The 16,293-nt window shown below is 50.0% G+C and overlaps 1 protein-coding gene across 3 annotated transcripts in view; it reads left to right on the forward strand.

Annotated features, from left to right (window-relative positions):
- The window catches only part of LOC149865704 (uncharacterized), a 142,506-nt gene that overhangs the window by 112,081 nt on the left and 14,132 nt on the right, over positions 1-16,293 (forward strand). For 2 of the 3 annotated variants that reach the window (XM_090042242.1, XM_090042243.1), the window contains exon 3: positions 11,680-11,806. The exons of the other annotated variant lie outside the window; for it this stretch is intronic. In XM_090042242.1, the coding sequence (XP_089898368.1) occupies positions 11,680-11,806 (127 nt within the window). The remainder of the gene's footprint in view (positions 1-11,679; positions 11,807-16,293) is intronic. 3 annotated transcript variants of the gene reach the window in all.

A 16,293-nucleotide genomic window follows, 5' to 3' on the forward strand; every position in this document is an offset into this window, starting at 1 on the left:
GCTAGGGAAGAGGCATAGCTCCAGATCTACAACTAGGTATGTAGAACAATAGAAAAAGAAAGCAGTCAAAGGTTTAAAGAATCCAAAGGAGGATGCTGAACAGGGGATGCTAAATAGAGAAGCCCTCATAATACCTACCATTTCTAAAGGAATCTAGGGAGTTGGTAGACACAGTGAAGAACCCTGCTGGAAGTGGAAAGTGACAAAGACCTGAAGGAGGCTCCCCAGTTGCAGAATTCCCTACTTCTCTACTTCCCCAGGGCAGGTTGGACAAATAGCTCATTAAACAGTGGAGCAGGGACTTCACCTTTACACCCAGCAGTACCTGCAGGAGCATTCTCCCCACACAAAGTTACTGAAAGCATCCCTGGGCACTTCAAAAATGTGCCTTTTATCTTACCTTCCATGGAGCTTTCTGAGCTCTGCATATCGAGGAATGTAATAAGTTTGATTTATCACCTTTCTTCTGAGAGGATAAGATAATCTGGTTTCCAGAGCCTTTTTTGTAGTCAAAAAGACAGACTTCAGTTGAGACCTCTGGCTATTTTGATAAGTGACTTTTGACTAACAGATTTTACTAGAGCTGGGTTAAAAAAAACACAGGCCACATTTAGAACTATTAGTTTGTTTTAGAGAGAGACAGGCAGAAAAGTTTCATTAACATTCTGTTTACAATAGAAAACACAAATGCAATGCTGTTAGGACACGGGGACTTTAAAACAGCTGAGAACCAGAAAACAAAAATGTTGGGATATTAACAATTAATAACCAATAAAATTAAGCAGTTTGTTGGAACTTCAGGAGATTTTTTTCTAGGCTTTATTATATTTTGCTGCATATATATCTAGAGATACAGTTTGGTTTACTTGAACTGTGGATATATACATATACACATACTGCTTGGTGTATGTATGTGTGTGTGTGTGTGTACACAAGTGCATACAGCGTGGATAATACATATTGTAATATATATACTGCTGTATATATATGTACAGTAGTATAGATTTCAAGTCATAAATTTATGGTGATCATTCCCACAGTGTTCAATTTCATTTTAAATATACTTTCAGGATCCTAACAATGTTGTTTAAAAGAATAGTTCACTATTTTGAACCATAGTTTTATCTTAACTAAGATTATTGTCTGGGAATATTTTAAAATCAATATAAAATAAAGTACAAGCACCAACAATGATGTAAGACAATGGATGGTGTCAGAAAACAAATGATGAGTGAATTTCCAATATGGTCCTGCCATTGAAGTCCATGGTATGAAAAGTGAAGGGAAGATGATAAATAATGATTCTATCTATTTCCCTACAAATAAGAGCAAGAACATAAAGCTTTAAAAATACAGAATCCAGAGAACTTATTTTTGGGTTCATCTATTTTGAAATGAAAGTGACACTAGTAACATAAAAAAATACGTTAACAAATATCTTATTAATCTAATTTATTATTTGTCTATAATATATATGTGGCAGTGCACCTTTGGTGCCTACCACTTTAAGAGCAGAAAACAGGCGGCAGCCAGGTGCCTGATTAGGGCAGCCATTTTGGCCCAGGGATATAAACTGTGCTGCAGCTTGTTGCAGGAGGAAGGAGGTAACATTAGGCTGAGAGGCTGCTCTGGGAATATCAGGAGGTAAGAGGTGAGGCTATGGGGTGGATGTGATCCCTTGTCCTGGGTAAAACTGCACCCTGCTGGGGAAGGGTGTTTTGGTGGGGCTCCTAGTGGCATGGGAGCCCCCAGGAAATGCCAGGTCAGTTACTCCCCAGTGAAAGGCAGGGATGGGGCACCTTATAACTGCAGCCCCACGTTCCTGGTGGTGTTTTAATGAGCAGGTGGAGCCCAGGGCATGTTAAGGAGCTCTGAGGCACATCTCAGGCTGGAGGAGGGACCTAGAGCTATGCCCAGGTAGCAGAGGAATACCTGGGGGCAATGAGTAGTTTCATAGTTTCATAGTAGCTAGAGTCGGAAGGGACCTAGGTAGATCATCTAGTCCGACCCCCTGCCTTAGCAGGAAAGAGCACCGGGGTCAGATGACCCCGGCAAGGTGCTCATCTAACTTCCTTTTAAAAATCCCCAGGCTCGGAGCCTGCACCACTTCCCCTGGAAGCTGGTTCCAGGCCCTAGCCACCCTGACTGTGAAGTAGCGCCTCCTAATATCTAATCTAAACTTACCCTCCGCCAGTTTGTGACCGTTATTCCTGGTCACTCCTGGCAGCGCACGGGGGAACAGACTCCCCCAATACCTGCTGATCCCCCCTGGTGGTGTTTTAATGTAGCAGGTGGAGCCCAGATCTAAAACTGCACCCTGCTGGGGAAGGGTGTTTTGGTGGGGCTCCTAGTGGCATGGACTCCAAGAGCCCCCAGGAAATGCCAGGTCAGTTACTCCCCCTGAAAGGCAGTGCACCCACATCCCCCCACATCTTAGGGATGGGGCACCTTATAACTCAGCCCCACGTTCCTGGTGTTTTAATGGAGGTGGAGCCCAGGGCTGACAAAGGCAGAGGCACATCTCAGGCTGGAGGAGGGACCCTATGCCCAGGTAGCAGAGGAATACCTGGGGGCAATGAGTAGTGAGACCCTGAGAGAGAAGGCTGATGAGTAGAGTGGCCCCATGAGTGTGGGTGAGTGAGGAGGCATAGTGGCCTGGTAAAGGGCTAGGAGTGAAATAGGCCTAGTCATAGAATTGCTCAGGTGAGAGTAATGGGAGACACCCAACAGACTGTGCCAGGGATGACTGAGGTGTGGAGAGTTCAGCCCAAATCCAGGTGATGCTGGGCAGGATGTGTGACCCTGAGAAAGGGCAGTATGAAAGAAGTTGGGCGAGAGCCAGTGGAGTAAATGGGACCCCGATAAAAGAGGGGTGGTATGTGATTGGCCCTCCAGGGCTGTAGAAAAGAGCTACAACTGTGTGCCCAGTTTACTCTGGCCATAGGCCAGAGAAGTGACACCAGAGTAACATCTGCGAGGCATGGGACCTGCAAAGGGGAGGTCAGAGAAGGTATCAGGCCTTTGTCAGCAGGGCAAGTAAGCTTCCCACCTTAATAACTACTCTCTTACTTTTTCCGTGAAGGTGTGGCAGGCAGGTGAAGTGGGCAGTTACCTCAGGAGCAGGGTGGCTGACAAAGACCTGACGAGAAGGCCACCCTGTTACAACATGCTATCATAATTGTCCATGGGCCAGGATCCAATTATATATTTTATCAAAATACAGAATATAAAGATGATCCCTACTCCAAAAAGCTTACTATCCAGCATCCTCAGCTTTAATTCTAATATAATTAAAGGCTTAGCCTGTGTGTCTGTCCATAAGTCTTCTGTCCAACTGTGCATGCAACCCTGAGAGGGCAGGCAGCAATTGGCTGTGTGGCCTGGGGCTGTTCAGGCCCAAGTTTGCACCACTGCCAGGGAAATTTGGCAGTGGGGAACATGCCCCAGCTGTCTGAGCAGTGAGGCTTCCCCTGCCACCTTCCTGCCTGAGGGCAAAGGAGGGGGATCACAGTGGCAGTGCTCCCCCCACCTGACCCTGATGCCCCCCAGAACAGCTGGCAGAGAGGGGGAGGTGGCAGTGAGGGAGGGAGGGGAGACGGGCAGACACAGGCCAGGTGGACTCAAAGTGGTTGAGGGAGAGGGGCCAGATCCAAAGTGGTGGGGGAGAAAGAGTGGGGGGAGTGCAGTCAGACCCAAAGCAGCATGGGGGAGCGGGGTCAGGCCCAAAGCAGTGTGGGGAGAGGGTGAGCAGTGCCAGACTGAAAGTGGAAGTGGGGAGTGGGGTCACACCCAAAGCAGCAGGGAGCGGTGGAGGGTGGGTAGAGCGGGGCTGAACCATTTTGTTGCTCTGCACTGGACTCTTTCTAAACTGTCCACATCCTTCTTGAAGTGCTGGGCCCAAAAATGGACACAGTACTCCAAGAGAGGCTTCACCAATTCTGAATAGAGAGGAAGAGTCACTTCTCTTGATTTGCATGTGACACTCCTCTTAATATAACCCAAGATGCTGTTAGCTTTATTTTTTTGCAAAAAGACCACATAGTTGGCTCATAGTCATAGAATCAGAAAATTAAGGTTGGAAGGGACTTCAGGAGGTCATCTAACCACCTACTCAAAGCAGGACCACCCCCAAATAGATCTTTCCAGCCAAGACTTTTTCTGGCTGGGTCTCAAAAACCTCCAAGGATGGTGATTTCACAACCTCTCTGAGTAACCTGTTCCACTGCTTTACTACCCTACTAGTGAGAGAGATTGTTCCTAAACATCTAACCTAAACTTCCCTTGCTGCAGCTTAAAATCATTGCTCACTGTTCTGTCATCTTTCACCACAGAGAACAGTCTAGCTCCATCTGCTTTGGAATCACCCTCTAGGTTGTTGAAGGCTGCTATCAAATCCGATCTTGGTCTTTTCTTCTCCAGACTAAGACAGGCCAGTTCCCTAAGCCTCTTCTCATAAGTCCTCCTCCCCAGCCCCCCGTTTTTGTTGCTCTCCACTGGACTCTCTCCAATTTGTCCACATCCTTTCTGTAGTGGGCGGGGGGGGGGGGCCCAAAACTGGACACAGTGCTCTAGATGTGGCCTCCTTAGTACCAAATAAAGGGAGAGAATTACTTTCCTCAACCTGCTGGCAATGCTTTTACTAATGCAGTCTAGTATGCTGTTGACCTTCACAACAAGGGCACCCTGTTGGCTCATATTTGGCTTACTGTCCACTGTAACCCCCAGGTCCTTTTCTGCAGAGCTGCTGCTTAGCCAGTTGGTCCCCAGCCTATAGCGGTGCATGGGATTTTTCCATTCTAAGTGCAGGACTTTGCATTTGTCCTTACTGAACCTCATGAGATTTCTTTTGCTCAAATATTCCAATTTGTCTAGGCCTCTCTAAACTCTAGCCCTAACCTCCAGTATATCAACTACTCCCCTCAACTTGGTGTCATATGCAAACTTGCTCAGGGTGCACTCCATTCCATTTTCCCACAGTCTGAATCTGCACATGCAATTATTCTGTCCCAGTTTCAGGATTTTAAGCTTCTACTTGTTGAATCCCATCTGATTGATAGCAGACCACTTCTCCAGTCTATCCAGGTCATTCTGGAGCCTAGCCTTGCCCTCCACAGTATCTGCAACTCTACACCACTTAGTGTCATCCACAACTGTGCCAAGCAAGCACTCAATCCCATTGTGGTGGCAAGAAGCCCCCACAGTCACTAAGGGTGCTGGGGGCAGCCCCGGGCATTCCCAGGGGGAACAAGCTGGCCCCCTGTGCCCTGGTAAACTTACTACCAGGAGCGGAGCTGGAGCCATGCGAGTCGGCGTTATGCCGGCTCATCAAACATTTGCTTCCTGGGCGGGGCAGCAGCCAGCTAATTGCGGCAGCTGATGCCACTGCCAGGGGAAATTTAAAAACCCCATCGGAAGCTGGTGGGAGGAGATAGGGAGAGAGCCAACAGGGAGCACACCAGGCAGGTGGTGGCTCCCAAGGCTGGCAATAGCGGCGCTGCAGGTGCTGCCCCGCCCCGCATCCAAAGCAGGAGGGGCAATCACTGCCCCCCCCATCCAAAGCAGTGTCCTGCTTAATTTCAAAGCTTATAGGAGCATCCCTCTCCCTTGGAGGGAGATGGACACCAGACAACAGGAGCTCAGTCCTTTGGGATCAGGGTCTCAGGCTCCAGATGCCTTAACATCCCGGCAGCTGGCCAATGATGAAGCTGATACCAGACCCCTTTGTAAAAGGGGCTTGCAGGGAACAGCAGAACCATGAGTGGGACATCCGAGCGGTTCATGAGGGGATGGGGTGTAGGGGAGGCAAAGCCCTGAGGAACACCGCAGCGCTGCTGTGAGGACCCTGTCATTGGATCAATCAAGATGAAGAAACCCACTGAACCCCTCCTTTCTTCAGGTAACAACAAGTCATGGCAGGCATACGCAGGTGCATACATTGATGACATAATCATCTTCACCTCCAATTGGCCACAACACCTTGACGCCCTGAACTACAGGTAACAACAAATAGTGGTCCCGTCCCCATTCCACCGGCAAATCTGTAGACTGGCACATGACTCCCTGTTAGGTGCCATTTAGGGTGTACCAAAATCAGAGCAAGACTGGTCAGGGATTTCTTTTGGCCCCTTCTACAAGAGGATGTGGATAGGTGGGGTGCAGCATGTCCAGAGTGCCAGACAGCCCAGGAATGGAGACCTCAGAAGGTACCTTTGTAACCCATGCCAATAATTGAGACTCCATTCTCCCATGTATCACTGGACATTGTGGGTCCCCTCCCAAAATCTCATGGAGGGTACCACTATGTATTAGTCCTGGTGGATTACGCCACGTGTTTTCCAGAGGCAGTTCCACTTAGATCTATTATGGCTACCCGAGTGACTGAAGAGCTCTTAAAGTGGATCACCCATGTGGGAATCCCACGAGAAATACTCACCAACCAGGGGACAAATTTTATGTCGGGTGTAATGAAGGCACTTTGCAGCAACCTGGGCATCACCCATCTGAAAATGTGTTTACCACCCCCAGACTAATGGCTTAGTGGAGAGTCTTAATGGGACTGTCAAAAGGATGCTCAGGCAATGCGCACAAGAGGATCCATGCAAATTGGACACAATATTAACCCCACTATTATTCACTCTGTGGGATGCACCACAAGAGTCTACGCAGTTCTCGCCCTTTCAGCTGGTATATGGCCACAGCTCCAGAGATCTATTACAGATCATCTGAGAAGAGTGGGAAAGGCCAGTGGGACCAGGAATGATGGCAGAAAGGTATCAGTGGGAACTACAAGATTGTATAAACAGCACCCAGCGGATGACCTGCCAGAATCTTCAAGCCATGCAAGAACAGCAGAGGGCCCAGTATGATCACAGAATGAAACCCAGGATATTCCTGGAGACATGGTACTAGTATCACTTCCAGCTTTAATGAGTAAGCCACTCTTGATGTGGCAATGCCCATTTAAAATGACCCATCAGGTAGGTCCAGTAGATTATGAGGTACTCAAGACCGGACACTGCCAGGAGCGCCAAATCTACCATGTCAATCTCCTCAAAGAATGGAGGGCACCATAGGGTTGGATGGTGCAACATGAGGAAACGGGGATGGAGCTGGGACTCCCCTGTCCTGAGTTAGGGGATGCAACAACACAGAGGGTGCAAGTTCAGCTGGGGGAAGATCTGAACACCGAGCAACGGTGGGAACTGATGGAGATGATAGAAACCTTATGGGACATATTCCAAGAAACCCCAGGATGGGCACGAGGAATAGAACACGAGATCAGAACATCACCAGGCACACTAATCAGGGAATGATGGAGGCCCATACCTCATCAATTACAACAGGAAGTACAGGAAGAAATAGAAAAGATGAGGAAGCAAGGAATTATCTGGCCTTCTCGAAGTTCTTGGCACAGCCCAGTAGCACCAGTGGCCAAACCCGAAGGGTCACTCTGCCTAAGCATTGACTTCTGAAAGTTGAATGCACTAGAGACCTTTGATGCCTTCCAATGCCTCATATAATCCACCTCATCAAGAAAATTGGGGAAGTGAGGTATATATCTACTATTGACTTAGCCAAAGGGTACTGGCAAATCCCAATGAGACCAGCTGACTGAGCCAAGGCAGCTTTCAGAACATGTTGGGGCCTATTTGAGTTTGTACAAATGCCCTGCAGGCTGAATGGAGCTGTAGCCACATTCCAGAGGCTTATGGATTCCCTGCTGGCACTACACACAGCATACGTGGCTGCACACATTGATAGCATAATTATCTTCACCTTGGATTGGCCACAATGCCTTGACAACCTGAGGGCCATCCTGGGAGACCTCAAAGTGACTGGGATGACAGCCAATCCAAAAAAAAGTCAACTGGCATGAAAGCAGACAAAGTACCTGGGTTTTTGTGTAGGCCGGGGAACTATCCGACTCCTTGTGGACAAAGTGGAGGCAATATGCCATTTCCAAGAGCCGCGCCACTGTTGCCAAGTCCAGTCCTTGTTGGTGCTCATCAACTACTATCTCAGATTAATACCACCCTTTGCAGAGCTCACCACACCCCTCATAGATGCACTCTGAGGACAGGCATCAGAGACACTAAAATGGATGTCCAAAATGACAAAAAGCTTTGAGAATCTGAAGGAGGCTATGTATTGTGATGTGGTAGTACATACTCCTGACTTCTCTGCTCCTTTTGTCTCACAAATTGATGCCTCTGACAGCATTTTAGGGGCAATCTCAAAGATGTGGGGAAGATGAGCACCCAGTTGCATTTGCAAGCCACAAACTTAGCTGAGATGAAACCAGGTAGGCCACAATAGAGAGGGAGTGCCTAGCCATACACTGGGCAATGGAGTATTTTAAATCCTGTCTGATGGGCTGGGAGTTCCTGGTGGTGACGGATCATGCCTCACTGCAGTGGTTAACTAAAATCCATATAGAAAATACCCGCATATTCCCCTGGGCACTCGCTCTTCAACCTTTCAAGTTCACAGTAGTGTACCACCCCAGCAAAGATAACCTCATGATGGATTTCCTCTCTAGATAGATCAGCTCAGAAGATCCAGCCAAGGAGGCACGCCAAGTGCATGAGAAGAAACACCTGACAACTCGGGATGCTCAGCAAGATGTCAAAATGCCCACAAGGCAGCTTAAAAGGGGAGGTCTGTGGCAGCGAGAAGCCCCCACAGGCACTAAGGGTGCTAGGGGCAGCCCCGGGCATTCCCAGGGGGAAGAAGCAGGCCCCCTGTACCCCAGTAAACTTACCTCCAGGAGTGGAGCTGGAGCCACAGTTGCATAAGCTGGCTCTTCAAACATCTGCTGCCCGGGCAGGGCAGCGGCCAGCTAATTGCAGCAGCTGATGCCGCCACCGTGGGAAATCTAAAAACCCCATTGGAAGTCTGTGGGGAGAGGAAGGGAGAGAGCCAGTGGGGAGCATGCCAGGCAGGTGGTGGCTCCCAAGGCTGGCAATAGCGCTTCAGGTGCTGCCCCCTAACATCCAAGACGGGGGGAGCAGTGTCCTGCTTCAGGCCAGGGACGGTCAATCCCCAGCCACCTTAATTTCAAAGCTTATAGGAGCATCCCTCTCCTTTGGAGGGAGATGGACACCAGACAACAGGAGCTCAGTCCTTTGGGATCAGGGTCTCAGGCTCCAGATGCTTTAACATCCAGGCAACTGGCCAATGCTGAAACTGATGCCAGACACCTTTGTAAAAGGGGCTTGCAGGGAACAGCAGAACCACGAGCGGGACACCTGAGTGATTGGTGAGTGGACCAGGTGTAGGGGAGGTGGAGCCCTGAGGAACACTCACACCCTGCTGTGAGTACCTGGTTGTCGATCAGGATGAAGAAATCCACTGAACCCCTCCTTTCTTCACGTAACAACAAGTTGTGGCAGACAAGTTGAGGGACCTCAACCAAGGGGGTGGCATGGTACTCACAGCATCCACTAGAGATGCCACACTAATCATCCGAACATTAATGAAGATATAAAATAATACTTTACCTAAGACAGACCTGTAAGAAACCCCACTTGATACCTCCTCCCAACTATACACTAAGCCATTGATGACTACTCACTGAGTATGGTGATCCTACCATTTATGTATACATCTTACAGCATGAAAGCCTCATACCTCCTTAGGCTGGGGTTACGACAACTGCCCACAGACAGCGGCAATGGTGGCGGTGGTGGGGGCATGGTGGTGGTGAGTGGGGAACGCCTGCAGGTGACCACACTGATGTTGACGGTGAGGGCAGGCCAACCAGGGACTGGCCGCAGCAGTGTTGGCAACAGGGGGACAGAGCGGGTGTGATTGCTGACTGCCCCTAGATGTCAGTGGTGGCCAGTCTGAGAGGGTGCACCGCCAATCTCAGGGGGTGCACATGCACTTGCATGCACTCCCTATGCATCGCCAATGCCTTACAGTACTATTCTTAGCTTGTTAATGAGAATATAATGAGAGAGTGTCAAATACTACATCACATCCACAGATCTTCCCCCTATCCACAGAGCCTGTCACGTTATCATAAAATAATATCAGGTTAGTCAGTCATAGTATAATCTTAGTGAACCCATGCTGGATTTTCCTGATCACCTTATTCTTCTCCAAGGGTTTCACAGTAGATTTCTTGGGGGCCTGATTTGTGATCCTTCCAGGTATCAAGGTCAGGCTGACTAGTCTGTATTTTCCTAGATCTTCCTTCTTACAATTTTTTAAAATATAAGAACTATATTTGCCATGTTCCAGTCATTTGGGACCTCACTTGACCTCCATGAGTTCTCAAAAAGGATAGTCAATGGCTCTAAAATTACTTCAGCCAGGTCCTTCAGTACTCTAAGTGCATACCACCTGACCCTACCAACTTAAAAGAATTTAGCTTCTCTAAGTAATCCCTAACTTTTTCTTCTGCTATTCTAGGCTGTTTGCCTCTATCTTTGCTGTCAACTGTATTCATCATCTTGTAGCTGGCTGTATTTAAGAAATCTGAATTGTGGAGTTAAGAACTGGGCACGGGTTCATAGTCTCATAGTTTGTAGGGTAGGAAGGGACCTGAAGAGATCATCAAGTCCGACCCCCTCCCATGGCAGGAAAGAGTACTGGGGTCAAATGACCCCACCAAGGTGTTCATACAGCCTCCTCTTAAAGACCCCCAGGGTAGGAGCCAGCACCACTTCTCTTGGAAGTTGGTTCCAGATTCTAGCTGCCCTGACAGTGAAGTAGCGCCTCCTGGTATCTAGCCTGAATCTACCTTCTGGCAGCTTGTGACCGCTATTCCTAGTCACTTCTGGCAGTGCTTGGGGGAACAGGGACTCCCCCAGTGCCTGCTGGTCCCCTCTGACTAGTTTGTAACAGGCCACTAGATCCCCCCTCAGCCTTCTCTTTTGGAGGCTGAACAGGTTAGGTCCCGTAGCTTCTCCTCGTAGGGTCTGCCCTGCTGCCCCGATCACGTGAGTGGCCCTGCTCTGGACCCTCTCCAAGTTGTCCACATCCCTCTTCAAGAGTGGCACCCAGAACTGGACACAATAATCCAGCTGCGGCTTGACCAGTGCCACGTAGAGGGGGAGTATCACCTCCTTGGACCTGCTTGAGATGCACCTGTGGATGCATGACAAGGTGTAGTTGGCCTTCCTGACTGCATCCCCACACTGCCGGCCCATGTTCATCTTGGCATCAATGATGACTCCAAGATCCTTTTCTGCCTCTGCATGATGAGAAGAGAGGTCCCCAACCTGTAGATATGGTGCTGGTTCTTCCTCCCCAGGTGCAGTACCTTGCACTTGTCAGTGTTGAATCCCATCCTATTCTCGTCCGCCCGCCCCTGTAACCTGTCTAGGTCTGATTGCAGCCTATTCCTCCCTTCTAGCATGCCCACATCCCCTCACATCTTAGTCTCATCAGCAAATTTGAACAGGGTGCTATTTACCCCCTCGTCCAAGTCACTGATGAAGATGTTGAACAGTACGGGCCTCAGGACCGAGCCCTGAGGAACCCCACTGCCTATGTCCCTCCAGGTCAAAAATGACCTGTCCACTACCACTCTCTGGGTGCAACCCTTCAGCCAGTTTGTGACTGTGAGGGGGTGAAGAAGGTGCCGGGCGAGGCCGACGCCGACGGCGGCAGAAACTGGTCCGACTTCCGTGTCCGGGCGGAAAGCCAGGCACTCATGTTTCCCCGTTCTAGGAACCCAGAAGTACCCGGGTCGAGACCTACCCGGACGGATAAAAGGAGCCTGGCGGGTCTGGAGAGGGCCCCAGCAGATGCGAAGGCAGGAGCGGCGGATGCGGAGACGGGAGTGGCGGATCCAGAGGTGAGTGGGAGAAGAGCCGGCGTCGGGGAATATACCCTGGAGCGGGTGCAAGCTGCCTGGCGACGAGGCAGGACCTTCTGGGGCAGGGGTAAGCCCTGGCGCAGCAAGGAGGCCCAGCCAACCGGCAGTGGAGAGACGAGCGGCTTAACGCCGTGGGAAGCGGCGGCACCTGGGAGGAGCCGGGTACCGTAAGTACTGTAATATAGGGGAAATCACAGGCAGGGAAACCACCACGCCTGTGATCCTCAGGAAGACTAAGGGGTGGAAGGAGGCCCCTGGGAGAGGGCGGAAGATCCCAGCCCGGATCCAGGGAAGGGGTCAGCCCGCAGCTGATAAGGGATATCGAGGGGGGGACAGCCGAGGGGCCAAACAAACCCCGACCCCGGTGAACCCCAGCCAGGAACTTTTGTTGGACTTTGTATTTTTTTCTCCTTCACGAACCTTATTGGGGCTAGCACCCTGACGAGTGGTCCGCCCTGAGAGGTGGCCACTTTCCCAGAGGATCAGGCGAGGGTGTAGGGGAGGAGGAGCCCTCAGGACCCCTGGACCCCGCGGAGACGGAGTGCTGGTTCCGGACTGCACGTGCCACAATTATGAACCCCTAGGTTACCATCAAAGTCGTGGCAGGAGAGACTGGCATGAGCACAGTGAGGACGACACACTCCCCTCTCACCAGGAGTCCCCAGTGAGACGGTCAGTTGGTGGACGGACCCCTCACAGTGACCTATTTGACTGTGTAGGTGTTGACACCACAGTCCCCCAGTTTCTTAATGAGAACAGGGTGAAGAGACAGTGTCAAACGCCTTCCAAAAGTCCAGGAAGACTATGTCCACTGCGACCCCTGCATCTAAGGATTTGGTGACCTGGTCGTAGAAGGCCACCAGGGTGGTCTGACAGAACCTGCCTCTAATGAACCCATGTTGGTTGCCCCTAAGCACAATTTCCCCTGCTCGCCGCTCATGGACATGTGCCAGAATAATTCTCTCAAAAAGCTTGCCCAGGGTTGAGGTAAGACTAACTGGCCTATAGTTACCCAGGTCCTCCTTCCTCCCCTTTTTGAAGATGGGAACCACATTGGCCCTCTTGCAGTCCTCTGGCACCACACCAGAGAAGCACGAGTGCTTGTACAGCTGCGCCAGGGGTCCAGCAATGACCTCAGCTAATTCCCTCAGTACTCTAGGGTGGTGATCATTCTGACCAGCTGATTTGAATACATCCAGTCCCTCCAGAAGTTCCCTAACTAGTTCCTCACTAACCCTTTACCTAGGTATGCCTCCCCTGGGGTGTGAGGGGGATCCAGAGGTGGGGTGGCTGTTTCGGTCCCTGCTCAGGAAAATGAAGGCAAGGAAATCGTTAAATATGTTAGCTTTGTCATCTGGTGTGACGACCAAATTTCCTAGTGTGTCTTGCAGGGGACCCACATTACCCAGAACCTTCTTTTTGCCCCCTATGTATTTAAAAAAGGACTTCTTGTTGTCCTTGATCTGGGAAGCTCGTCCCAGTTCCATCTCTGCCTTGGTCTTCCTGATTGCCCCCCTGCATCCCCGAGCAACCACAGTATAATCCTCCCTGGTGTGGCTCCTCCCTTCCATTGGGTGTACACCTCCCTTTTAGCTAGAAGACATTCCTGGATGCTTTTGGTGAGCCACTGGGGCTTTTGCACCCTCCTGCCTTTGATCTGTGTTGTGGTTACCTCCCTTTGGGCTTGGAGGATCGTCTCCTTAAGGAGCAACCACTCTTCTTGGACACCTGGCTCCCCTCCCCTCTGAGACCTCAGTGCTTCCCTGCCTTAGCTCATTGAATTCCACCCTCCTGCAATCTAGGGCTGCTGCTTTGCTGTAGGCCTTTGCCACCTTGTGCTGGATGGTGAATTCCAGCAGGGGGTGATCGCTATCGCCCAAGTGGTCGAGCATCTGCAGCCTCCTCACCAGGTCGTCTCCCGTGGCCAGCACCAGGTCCAACAAGGCATCTCCCCTGGTGGGGCTATGCACCTCCTGGGTTAGATGGAGGTCCTGCACTCTGGCTAGGAACCTACGTGAGCGGTCAGACCTGGCTCTTCTCAGCAGATGTCTGGAAAGTTCAGGTCATCCATGCTGACCACATCCTTTGACCTAACTACCTCTGTGAGCTGACTTAAGAATTCCTGGTCTAGCTCTTCCCCATGGTTGGGTGGTCTGTAGTAGGCCCCCACCATTAAATCTCTTTCCCCTCAACTGCCTTGTATTCTAACCCAGAGCATTTCAGCGTGCCCCTCCTCTGATTCTTTGCTTGACAAGGATGTGTATTCCTCCTTAATGTAGAGCGCCACGCCCCCACCTTTCCTCCCTGCCCTGTCCCTCCTGTACAGCCTATAGCCCTTGATAGTCACCGCCCAGTCATGCGTTGGGTCCCACCATGTTTCAGTGAGCCCCACTATGTCCGGGTTGGTGTCAGCTAGCGGAAGTGTAAGTTCCTCTTGCTACTTGTTCCTCCATACTACGAGCATTTGTGTAAAGGCAGTTGAGTTCTTCTGAGGATGTGTGCACTGGGCCCATACTTTCAGCATTACCCTGGCCCCTGTTGCTTACCTGCATATATGTTCCACTCGTCAGTTTAGGTTGGGCTGTACTTGTGGGTGTTGCTTGGTTTGGCAGTTCAAGGCTTCCTCCACCCTCGTGTTCCCCTTACCAGCCTAGTTTAAAGCCCGCCAGAGGAGATCCGCCAATCTAAAAGAAAACACATACTGACCTTTAGGAGAAAGGTGGAGCCCATCCCATCTGAGCATGTCTCTTGTTCAGATGTGTGAGTCGTTGTCGAGGAAACCAAAGCCCACCTCGAGACACCATTCCCAAAGCTGCCAGTTGGTCTCTGCAATGCACATCACATGCAGTCTTCCACATCTGCTCACTGGTAGGACAGAACCTAGTATTCTAGCACCAAGGCCAAGTAAAGTGGGAGGATGACTTCCCAGGTCTTGTTCGAGATGCATTGGAAGATACAAGCCAGAATTTTGTTTGCTTTGCTGGCTGTGGCATTGCATTTATGGCTCATGTTCATCTTGTGGTCAATCATGACCCCCAAGTCTTTTTTAGACACAGTGCTAGCTAGTTTAGCACTGCTGAACCTATAAGTGTGGTATGGGTTCTTTCTCCCAAGGTTGATTACCTTGCATTTCTTGGCACTGAATGTCATCAGGTTTTGATCCACCCACCTTGCAAGCCTGTTGAGATCAGCCTGGATTGCCAGCCTAACCTCTGGGGTGGCTGCACTTCCCCATAGTTAGGTGTCATCAGCAAACTTAGCCAGTCTGCTTGTAACACCTGAGTCCAGTTCATTTATAAACATATTGAAGAGTACAGGTCTGAGAACAGAGCCCTGGGGGATGCCACTGGTTACAGTGCACAAATTTGATTTGGCTCCATCAACTATCACTCTCTGGGTCCATCCACAGAGCCAGTTCCCCACTCATTGGATAGTGAAATAGTTTAGGCTGGAATTCCCCATTTTTTCCATGATGACATCATGGGACACAAGTCCAAAGGCTTTCTTGAAGTTCAAAAATATGATATCCACTTCTCCTTTGTCCAAGTGATGCGTCACTTGGTCATAGAAGGAGGTCAGGTTAGTCAGACAAGATCTACCCATCACAAAGCTATGTTGGCTATCTCTCAGAAGATTACCTTCTGTTAGGATGTTGGTTATGGATTCCTTAATGATTTTTTCCAGGATCTTTCTAGGGATTGAGGTCAAGCTAATTGGCCTATAGTTCCTTGGATCTTCCCTTCTTTCTTGAAGATAGGCACCACATTGGCCCTCTTCCAATCATCAGGCACTTAGCCCGAGTGCCATGAGTTCTCAGATATCCTCACCATAGGCTGTGTTATAATGTAAGCTAGTTCCTTTAGTACTCTTGGGTGCATTCCATTTGGGCCAGCTGATTTTGTGGATGTCCAGCTTCTTAAGATGTTCCCTCACAAGTTCAGGGTAATGGTGGCTGCAGGTTCGCCCTTCCCTTGGTGATCCTGCCTTTTGTCAGGCAGGGTGATCCCACTGGGCTGATGGAAGACCAACATGAAGTAGTTATTAAGGAGATTGGCTTTTTCATGAGTGTTGGTTAGCAGCTGCCCCACATGGCTTAGTAAGGGTCCAATGTTACCTTTATTCTTTTTCCAACTTCCCACATATTTGAAGGACTTTTTCTTGTCCTTAATTTAAGTGGCCAATTTGAGTTTGGTTGCAGCCTTGACTTTCCTAGTTTGCTCCCTACAGGTACAGGTTCGTGCTCAGTATTCCTCCTCAGTGATGTTTCCCATCTTCCATCCTTTATAAGATTATTTTTTTTAAGTGCAGGAGGTCCTTGAGTTCTGGATGAAGTGTTGCCACCAGTCCTGGCTGGCCAAGTGGGCTCAGAGGTTGGCTGGCTTTTGAAGAGGGCTACCAGTTGCTGGCAGCTGCAGCCAGAGCCTGGAGCTCCCCCCAGTGGTGACAGGGGCCCATTTCAGGGCCCT

This window comes from Crocodylus siamensis, chromosome 4 (genome assembly GCF_052110815.1).
Source record: "Crocodylus siamensis isolate JL-2025a chromosome 4, ASM5211081v1, whole genome shotgun sequence".
Taxonomy (NCBI): Eukaryota; Metazoa; Chordata; order Crocodylia; family Crocodylidae; genus Crocodylus; species Crocodylus siamensis.